Source organism: Leptonotus elevatus, chromosome 16 (assembly GCF_054856555.1).
Source record: "Leptonotus elevatus isolate MCC_2025b chromosome 16, RoL_Lele_1.0, whole genome shotgun sequence".
Classification (NCBI taxonomy): Eukaryota; Metazoa; Chordata; class Actinopteri; order Syngnathiformes; family Syngnathidae; genus Leptonotus; species Leptonotus elevatus.
In genome coordinates this window covers 15,590,333-15,601,072 of record NC_141254.1, presented here as the reverse complement: position 1 = coordinate 15,601,072, position 10,740 = coordinate 15,590,333, and the positions used below count along the sequence as shown (strand labels likewise).

Genomic DNA, 10,740 nt, shown 5'->3' with positions numbered 1-10,740 from the left:
CTGCATTATGTCTCATCATCATCGCCGCAATCCTTTGTTCCGTGGTCTTTCCCACACTCTTCCGCTATACTCTCATCCGGGGAAGCGGATTTTCAGGGGAATGATGTGCCTGCTCTCAGGAGCTTATAGCGAGAACATTTTCATAGGGGTGGTCAGGGTGATTTTATAATAAATAAATATAATATGATAAATACAAAAAAAAATGATTATTATTATTTTTTGTGTGAAATAATAATATATTTTTTATTTATTTATTTTTTTTATATGAAAAAAAAATCACAAAATTTTCCCTTAGGTATGAGGGAGGCCAAAGAGTGGCCACCATTTAGCTCTGCCACTGCCTGCTCCTCCCACCATCCCTCAGTGATTCCCTCCTTCGCTTCTTACTGTCACACTTGACTTTACCCTGACCCAACCCTGATGCCATCCCCATATTCCCTCGCCTAATCGGCCCCTATGTTCTTCATTCCGTTCACTCCTACTCCCCCTCCTCCTCCTCCTCCTCCTTCATTACGTCCCGAGTGCTCCCCATCCCTCTCAAGAGACGCGAGTGCTGTATTGCACTTTGCTGTGACATTGAAAGCTGCATTCATTAGATTTATATTAAGGTGATGTGGGGATGGGAAGGTCTCCCTCCATCGTGTGCACACGTGTAGGCAGAGGTGTACGTCATTGGTACGCTCAACATATAAGCAGCCAGCTCAAGAAATCCATATTTCTGCGTGTACAGTAAGATGATAGAAGGGGAAATGTGCCACATTTGTGAGTCATGGCAGGGCTTCCCCATCCACATAGAGGAATTGGGTGCAGCAGTTTAGCACAGGCCAATAATGCAGTGGAATGACGAGCCACTTGCACATCAGAATGAAGTCAGCGCTTGAGGTGACATTTTCATTTGTGCTATCTTTACCTCTTACGCTTCTTTGGATTTTGGGATGACATGCTTAAAGCAGCAGCTCCTGTGTTATCTGATTTCCTATGTAACCAAGACAGCAAATCTGCTCTTGTGAAGAGAACAACAAACTCTCCATCGTTCGTTTTACAATTGCACACTGAAGCTTCCAAATAATGCACGGGTGGAAATGTTACCAAGGACATATGGCGGAGTTGAGGAGAGCAACAACGGGGAGGCGGGCGGTGAAAGGGGGGTGGGCGAGGTTCAGGTCTCAAAAAACCGAAGCACTGGTATCAGCCAGATGGAGACTATAGAGAGTCGCGGGTGTGTCTTCAATGACCTACAGCTCAAGAATGCACAAAAATACACACTGTATTCAACACAAAGTAAATTAGAAAGAGCAATGTTCTGTTTAGTCTATTTTGTGATGTGTGCAAGGGACTCACTATAAAACTGGCTCATGCTTGTATGCATTCATGTAGGAATTCATTTATGTACTGCATACCATTCAGCTGAAGGTCACGTTTCATTTCACGCGTGTAAACAAACACTGCATGTTGCTTCGATCAATGTATTCGCGCAGGTTTTGTTGGAAACGATTTCATTACCCTACCAATAAAATAAATGTGACTGTAATTATTATGATTGGTAGCTTCCACAGTTCTCTGCGATATGCGTTAGCATAATGGGTTCTTTCAGTTTTGATTTGATAAGACATCACAGTCAAGCAAAAAGGTTCATAAATGACTATAAAAATTCCTCTCAGTCAGTGTATGTCAGTTCCGTTTCACAGCAGCACAAATTACAGCCTTCAGAATGGCTATTAATCAGCACCTCTCTTGAATAAATTCAATAAAAACTGGATCTTATAATGGACTTGACAAGAGATTTTATCGCTGGACTTTTGTGTAAAACTACATTTATTTTATCTTGGTGAGTGTATGTCATGTAAAATTCAATTACATTTTTAAAGTCACCTGGGATCGGCTCCATTCAGCTCACCTGAAACCCTAATGAGGGCAAGGGTGTGTGTAACAATAAACCTAAGATGTCCAGACTTCTACTTTTAAGCATGCAGGGAATTTGATTGATTATTCACACTGCAGCTGAGCTTTAGAATGTATTGCAATATGACAGTGAACATTTGACAAACTCATTTAAACTAACATATTAGCCTATTTATTATATAAAATCATAAGACAAATTTGATCTGAGTGTTGGTGTGTATTATTACATGATCTCAAGTGGAGCTCAGCTTTACATTACACATATTCTCCTCAAAAGTGAGGGCTTGTCACAATTCGCCCTCCTGTGGACAAACGGTGGTATAATGTGTACTGCACAATCCGGTGATTTAATTAAAGACTGTAATGTAAAAAATATATACAATTTTGTGGGTATTGTGTTTCTCTTCCGCAATTTATTCTGAATTCACAAATTGTATTGACAGTTATTCCCAACCACTGTGCCACAATAGCACATTAGTGTGCTGTGGGGGGGGGGGGGGGATCACCTGTCTGTAACACGAATATATCCAGTTTTATTTATTAATGTATTTACTACAAAAAAAGTTAAAAGTTATCATTCGCATGACTTTGCTTTTCCTTCTACATTTGAATACATATGCTTAGTCATTATTGTCAAAATAGGCTTGTTATAGTTTTCAATCTCTGCCGAAGATGACACGACAAAAGCAGAGAATTCAACTGCTGTTTAAACCTCTTACTTTTGTAGTTGAAGGCATTTCAGATTTTTTTTTTTTTACTTCGGCGTTTGATCAGCACTTACAGTACAGTACAGTACAGTACAGTATACTTGTACTGAGTTGTGAAATAGTGCTGTACGCTATGTTTACCACCAGTAGGGGACAGCACACTAATTTAGGGCTGGAGTTTTACATACGTAGAAGAAGAAAGGTCCAAAGTGGCAACCATAATGGCAACTTGCCAGTAGACATGTCACACAAGTAATGTACTGTAATGCTAACTTGTCTGCAGCTCGGCGGTGAGTTGTCAAAAAAGTGTCTAGAAATCCGAAGGGGACATTTTCGTAACAGAAACCACACACAAGTGGCTTCTGTCGCGAGTTGGACAAATCGGCTCGACGTTCCAGATCTTTTATTTTCGAAAACAAGTGGTTAGCTCGCTTTAGCTGGCTAGCTGGGAAGCTCCAGAGAAGTCACGTCAGAGCCCAATTGAGCCCGTTTCACAGCCATGTCTACGGCCGGAGACTTTGGAAACCCACTAAGAAAATTTAAATTGGTCTTTCTCGGGGAGCAGAGTGGTAAGTCTTGTTCTTTAGTGGGCACAATGGGCATTTGTTCTAAATCACTGTTTACTGTGTCCCATTTAGATATGATGCTAAGGACTTAGGGTGTGTTTTGGCTTTGGCTGATTTAATCGGTTTTTGTGGCTAGCAGCTCATAATAGCCACGATACATACTCCTACGTATTCCTATTATAGTTTTCACCCTTAAAACGTAATGTTCTTATAATCCAACAATAACTGGTTACGTTAAAGTGCATGTTTTGTTTCAAGAGATAATGGTGGTGAATTAGCAACTTTACAGAACAAATGACTAGTAAATCGATTTAAGTCGTCTGTGTCTGACGCGTGTCGCCCATTTATTAAAACTTTTAATACCAACGCTACTTGTCCAGCCTGATGTTGTGTTACAAACCTGGCCAGTAGCATTCCTGCATTCCTCTTCCCACCAATTCTCCCACTTTCCAGTCAAACCGAGCACAGAATTCCCACGTAAAGGAAAAAAAAATGGCTTCACAAACAATCTTTAATCCTTATTTATCACTGTTAAGACAAAGGCCTGTCAACACAAAACGTTTTAAGAGCACTTTCCCAAGAGGGGTCTCATACCTCAAGCCAATACAGTATTAAGTATTAATGCTATACTAGAACTCAGCATGACTCATCTTTGTGCTTGGTAACATGAGGCAAAAAGTTACTTGCGTCATGGTCACTCACTGGAGTGCACTGCTTCTTTGAATCCTTATATATTTTATTGTGTCAATGTTAATTTGACTGTACTCGTACAACACACCTCCTAAACAAACCGGCTGGTCTTAATTCATTAATTGTGCTTAATTATTCATCCAACCGAGACATTTTTGACATCCTTATTGGTCTATGTGGTCCAGTGTGCCAGTTGTGGTGTCTTGCAGTTTTGTAAACAGACATGTTGACTTTGGCCCTGTCGTCATCAAGTCAATGAGTCTTGTAAATTGATAGTCAGTCCAGCTTCGTGTCACAGTCCACGCTGGCAAGTTCTCAAAGCCATTGCATGCCCCCCCCCCCCTCTCGTGCATGTGTTTATAACAGAATGGAAACGACAACATTATGACAGCAGAACTACGACTCGTTTTAAGTTTTAAGCATGACGTGATGTGACATGTGATGTGACATTTGATGTGTGTCTTGCTTTCAGTGGGGAAGACCTCGCTGATCACCAGGTTCATGTATGACAGTTTCGACAACACTTACCAAGTGAGGCCAAAGGTCACAATCAAATGTTGACTTGACTTACCACTTAATATGCCTAATGATCGCCATGCGCCATGTTTCAGGCCACAATAGGAATCGATTTCCTGTCGAAAACCATGTACCTCGAGGACAGAACAGTAAGTTTTATGTTAGTTTGATCTTCTTGTCATTTTTAAGACATGTGATTTTATTGGGTTTCTGTCGACATATATAAAATTAAACAGCATTTTGTTCTGCCCTTTAAGCGTGGGCTGACTGCCACTCCTTTCTGACTGCATAATCCCCCCCCCCCCCAAAAATCAAAGCCAATACGTCACCCAGAAAGGAGAATGGAGGACAATTGAAAGCTCATGTTATGATTCATTTGCCTTAGCCAGCGTAACCCTAAGCTATAAGGCCCAAACATATTTATTAAATTAATGGGAATTGGACCTTGAAAAAAATCATCATATACTGTATAAAATCCTAATCGCAATCAAATGTTTTCAAAATTGTTGCCCTAATTTATGACTAAATGTCTGGTTGTGTTTTTTCTCTTATTTTTTCCCCCCTCCTCCTTTCCCCACTCTGCCTTCTAGATCAGATTGCAGTTGTGGGACACGGCAGGCCAGGAGCGATTTCGTAGCCTCATCCCAAGTTACATCAGAGACTCAGCCGCCGCTGTCGTCGTGTACGACATCACAAGTAGGCGGTGATTCTTTTCACACACAAAAATTGAAATCTTATATTTTACACCTTTCAACCATATGTGTTCAAATCAACCAGTCAAATGATGACATTCTACTCCATTTACCGTCTCTTCTCATCTCATTGGCAGACGTGAACTCCTTCCAGCAAACCACCAAATGGATTGATGACGTGCGAACGGAGCGAGGAAGTGATGTCATCATCATGTTGGTGGGAAACAAGACAGACCTTGCAGACAAAAGGTAATCATCTTCCTCCTTCCTCGCTCCCTGGCTGCAGGCATGCTAATGAAGGCAATCGATTGCCGCTGCTGGAATGTAAATGTACAGAGTGGTTGCGAGTTTCCTGATGGAGCAAATTATTTCGATGTCAGTGCTATGATTGGTGTTTTGCCACCACTGTTTGTTTGTTTTTTTCACTTTCAAAAATAGTGAGTTAATATAAAGCTATAATATATCAATTTATTTACCATATACATTTAATGTACATGCAATGTTTAAAGTAACATTAGAATTGTTGATTTACCCGTAAAGCTAATTTTTAACATTTGCTGCCAGACGAGTAGCAAATTAAATTCACCTCTAATGTAAAACTTACACACACATAAACGCTTTAGTTTTATTCTTCTCCAAGGCTCACACATTGGGAGCAACATATTCCGAGCTTTTGTCCATCTAAGCAAATGGCCAACAATAATGGCCGTTAAACAACGTGGTAAAAGATATGAAGATTTTATTTATTTTTTTACTATTGTGTTTTATTTTGAAAAGCTGATCTCATTGCGTAGTTGTTAATATGCGATTGGCTTCATGTCTTACTTGATCCGACATCTCCAGTATACTGTATGTGTGTGTGTTTGTATTTTTGGGTGTGCAAGCGCAGTAAGAGCACTGCAATGCAGAGGGAGGGGTGGAATCAAGGTGGAAATACAAACAACTTAGCATTGATCACAACCATATATAGATAGTTAAACGTTTTATCATAATGCTTTGAAATTACTGAACAGATGGGAAACGTTTAATACAACAGTTTTGCAATTTAACCACACATACATTCATACATTCATTTGATTTGATTTGATGAACTCGGCACTCCTTAGTAAAGTGCTAACTGTGGCTGCTGCTTTTTGGCTTCTTTTAAGGTTACTTGTCACCCCACGTTAGGTGTGTGTGAGAACGAACTTTAACCTTTTGAACACTGATGAAAGGTAACAGAGAGGATTGTTTTATTTTTGTTGCCTTCTTTCCTTGAATATAACAGGCTGTAATAGAAGCAACTTGTTTGTTTTTTAATGCTTGGTCAGCTTTGTAACATTTGGCCAGGAAGCTCGGGAACGTTCCAGCTACTTGGCCTTCAAAATAAAAGGCCAACCGTGGCTGAAATTAGATTTAGTGATATATCATGCAATATGGTGACATCACTCGTTATGATGGTTTTTGTATGGTCTATTTATCCTTGGATTTTTGGTAAAATATAAGCTGTAAACTGTCTGTCCTTCAAGATTAGAGGTGTTAAAACTGTTCACTATTTTTTTTTCTTTTTATCATAAGAGGATCTTCAAGTGAGATAAACGGTGAATCTTAACCTTAAAAAAAAAAGTGCACACGTGACAAGGACTCTCATGTGTATGTATCTTTTTTCACAACTTAAAAAAAATACAAATTCTCAAGCAATAACGAGATTTTCATTATTTGCCATCTTGACCTTTTAATAGCTACCCAGCAGAGAAAGTTTCATACACATTCAGCGGATTCGCTGTAAATTCTGCTTACAGCGCCACTTTGCTCTTAGCCAGGGTGTTGACGCAGTATTTTGGCATCTAAGATGTTACAGAAAGAGTCCAGAAATATACAGCGAGTTGCTTTAAAAATAATTTACTTAGCTGCTCTCTTTTTATGGTCATTTGTGGGTTTCTTTTAGTTCATGTCATTGTCATTGCGATGTCCAAGTTTAACCCCTTTATCTACCGCAGGCAAGTATCTATTGAGGAGGGAGAGCGGAAAGCCAAAGAACTAAATGTAATGTTTATTGAGACTAGTGCGAAAGCTGGCTACAACGTAAAACAGGTAAGATGGAGAGCGAGCGTCGTGCTCAGTCACCTCGCCACCGACGCTGCCACCTTGGCGACGTCTCCAAAAGTGCCCCCCCCCCCCTTCCCATCCAAGTCACTCATCAGAGGGTGTCGTTGACAAGAAACCACCAATAAATATTGTGGTTATTGCAGTCAAGGCCTACATTTACACCGACGTTACCTCCTCTTTGTCGTGCAGATGGTGAACTTTTGGTTTTGAGAAAAGGTGGCAGCAGGAGCAGGGATGAGCACGACTCTTTCATTCATTTGAAAATATTGAACCTGTACTTTCCCCCCCCCCCCCCCCCCCCCCCCTTTGTCTGTCCGTCTGTCTGTGGGCGTGTTTGTGTGTATGGCTGTGCGCGTCCCGTACGCTGTGACTCATCACAGACAGATTACCACAGAGGAGGGAGAACAGAGGGCAAAAGAGATGAATGTTCTGTTTATTGAAACAAGTGCAAAGACAGGCTACAATGTCAAACAGGTAGAGCGTGCGTGCGTGCGCGTACGTGTGTGCGTGTTCGTGCTGTCCTTTTGATTGGCTTCGGCTTTACACACGCATGCGCGCTTTAAAACGTCTTTGACCTTTGGCCCCGGGTGGACGTAAATGGGTTTGGCCATTCCACGGATCTGTATATATTACTGGATAGCCGATAGCCCATACACGCCCGTGCAAGCCGTTGAAGCCACAGGGCGGCCATATTACTCCTCCCATCTCGCGAGCAGACTACTGTATAAACTGTATGTACATGTACAGATTAGACATATACAGCTTGTAGGCTCTTACTAAAAGGGCGGGGGTTGTGGCAGGGTGGTCACTATTTTTTTTTAACAAGTGGATGGTATGTGCTGCTTTGAACACCCCCTTTTCTTTTATCGCTCAGTTCTTTAGAGCCCAATATTAGATTTGGTAGAAGCATTTTTTGTTAAATTACAGGTATAATTCATTAATAAAAAATAGTTTCCTCCTGTAAACATCATTAAGCATATCATGTATACATGTATTGAAGGCAAGTTGTAAAATGTCTGAAGTCCTCTTGTCTTCATTTAACAAATTTAAAACATCATAAATCATGCTTTTTCTACTAAGTCTCAAATGTTCTCCAATTTCGATATCGTTTACCGAAAAATGTTTCTTGGAAGTAGTAATATGGCGGCCTCGCGGCTTCAAAAGTCTTGGCCTATCTGTTATCCAGTAATATATACAGATCAGTTGGCCATTCGTACTGGCTGTCTTTTGATGCTAACTGACTGATTGGAATCACATTCACAATCTACACAGTGCAACATTTAAAAGCTTGTTGTGTTGGCATGGGGTGAAAAAAAATGTGAATGGTAATTGAAATATACACACTCCTTGATAAACATCAAAAGACGTGTCAGAGTTTACAATCAAAGCAGTATTAGGGGAATGCCAAAAAGTACAAAAAGTGATACTATGAGATTTGAGTGACTGAATTACAAGAATGTAATTGAAATGCTAGAGACAAGTAATTATTTTAATAAACCTAAATGTAAATTGTAAAACATTGCATGACTTTATTTTATTACCCAGCATCAAGATTTTATTCTTGCAATATTATGACTTCTCTCTTTGACTTGAAATTGTACCACTTTATTCTCACACTATTTACAATATACACTTTTTTTTTACTCTTGCAACTAGACTTTTGAGCATGCCCCTAGTACTCCTTAGTAACATTCCATTTCACGGCATAGTTGTGCCCAGCCTATTTGTCGCATGTCGAGAATCATAATAAATACATGCTCACTTTTTTTTTTTTATTCATCATTCACTTGAGACCCTCTTAGCTCCCTCAGTGGAAAGCCAATTTTTTTTCAAGTTGAATTGGTGTACATTTTCCTCTGTAAGAGCTTCCAAGTGGGACCACATGATCATGCCAATACACCTATGTCACTATAATGAGTTTCACAGAATGTCATTTCCTCATGTGGAAAAAAATAATAATAATAAAAAAATGCGTGCTTTATTCCCTCCTGCAGCTCTTCCGTCGCGTGGCGGCCGCCCTCCCTGGTATGGACACCACACAGGACAAAAATAGAGAAGACAGTATCCTTTTGTGTAGTCTGTCTTGTTATGTCGCTCCATACGTCAACAGGAAAAACTCCGTAAGCCTTGTGACAGCTCACTGTACAGCTTGGCATTCATGGCAGGGTTTCGGACTCTCACTTCTGTTTGGGGTTTGAATCTCAGCTAATGACTAACTCACTAAAGGTTCCTTAATTCATGCATCCTTCAGTGATCGACATCAAGCTGGAGAAGCCGGCAGAGCAGCCTGCCAGCGAAAGCGGTTGTGCCTGCTAGTTTGCTCCACGTCACTGGGAAATGTTTCTCTTTCTGGGCTTGTTTGTCTGTATCTGTACCCTTCACTACATCCGCCTCACTTCCCCCAACCCACGGAGAAGGGAGACCTTCGCTCTCGTCCAGGCAGCCATTTAAAAGTCTTGGATCGATGTTTGCACTGCTGCACACAAACGCGGAAACAGTATTCACAGCTTGAGCTCGGACGTCTTCCCCGAGCTGCGGCGTCTGTCCGTTCGGGTGGAGATGATGGCAGAAGCGGAATGAGACGCGACGCGGTGGCGGTAGTTTGTGTAAACGTTACTTTTTGAACCAAACGGCGAATGTGTATAAAAAGCACCAAATGGAGTTAGCATGTTAAATAAATAAAGAGCATTGCGTTAACGGTAATGAGTGCAATGTGGATCTGTTAACATCACCATGTGTGAATTCTTACGTAATTTGTGATAATGACAAATTACCCTTGTGTTGCACTCAAAAGCAAATAGGCATCATGGCGAGAGCTCGCTGTCAACACGGACTGCAACTCACTAACAAGCGTGACATGTCACGACAACCTTTAGCAGCAAGGTCACCCATCTCCGGATATTTCCCAGCATGTCATGAAAGCCACCAAATGGACGAAAACATGACGCCCACATGGGCCGACACTACACCATCCCTCGCCACACTTTTCCCTTTCACCGTCCTCACGCTTACTTTCTGTTTTAATTTGTTTTCTTGGCTTTCATTTTCTACCCTTTTTATTTGGATAGTTTATTTTTTATCTTCAAGAGTACCATATAGCAATTTGTTTGATAGTGTTAGAGATGTTCTCATATATACAGAGTTATTATAAAAACCCACTGTAAAAATTATAAATGGAGATGCAGTGTAACATAAAATGAGGGCTTCCTTTCTAGTTTGGTTGGTAAAAACTATTTGCTTGTTTTTCTATTTTGGTGTTGATCTTTTTGTTAGTGATTTATCTACAATGATTTGTTATATTTATTTCTACAGGATTATTTTTTCTTTTTTTTTATGAACACATCTGTCAATCACGTTCCGTCTACTTTGGTAAATCATGCCATTTTCACTGTGCAATTTTAGCTTGTGTCAATATCTTGAGGAAGTTATACAGTAGTTTCTGTCTGAAATTTATTTTGAAGGAAAAATCAAATAAACTTGTTACTGCTGCTGCAATTCATTCACGCATTCAGCCCACTTTGTTTAGGATGTTTGGATATGGGTATTTCAAAGCATTTTTTTTTCTCCTAGTATTTAGTC

The 10,740-nt window shown here is 40.3% G+C and overlaps 1 protein-coding gene across 2 annotated transcripts; it reads left to right on the top strand.

The window, feature by feature from the left end:
* Positions 1-2,816: 2,816 nt before the first annotated feature.
* Positions 2,817-10,660, top strand: rab6a (RAB6A, member RAS oncogene family). Of its 2 annotated transcripts, none has more exons than XM_086057647.1 (8): positions 2,817-3,178; positions 4,338-4,396; positions 4,477-4,530; positions 4,972-5,077; positions 5,211-5,322; positions 7,542-7,635; positions 9,156-9,222; positions 9,413-10,660. In XM_086057647.1, exons 1-8 carry the CDS (start codon positions 3,109-3,111, stop codon positions 9,475-9,477), a joined length of 627 nt encoding a protein of 208 aa, XP_085913773.1. In that variant the 5' UTR covers positions 2,817-3,108; the 3' UTR covers positions 9,478-10,660. The 2 variants fall into 2 exon arrangements, with proteins under 2 accessions (XP_085913773.1, XP_085913772.1); XM_086057646.1 differs by lacking the exon at positions 7,542-7,635 and adding an exon at positions 7,053-7,146.
* Positions 10,661-10,740: the final 80 nt, after the last annotated feature.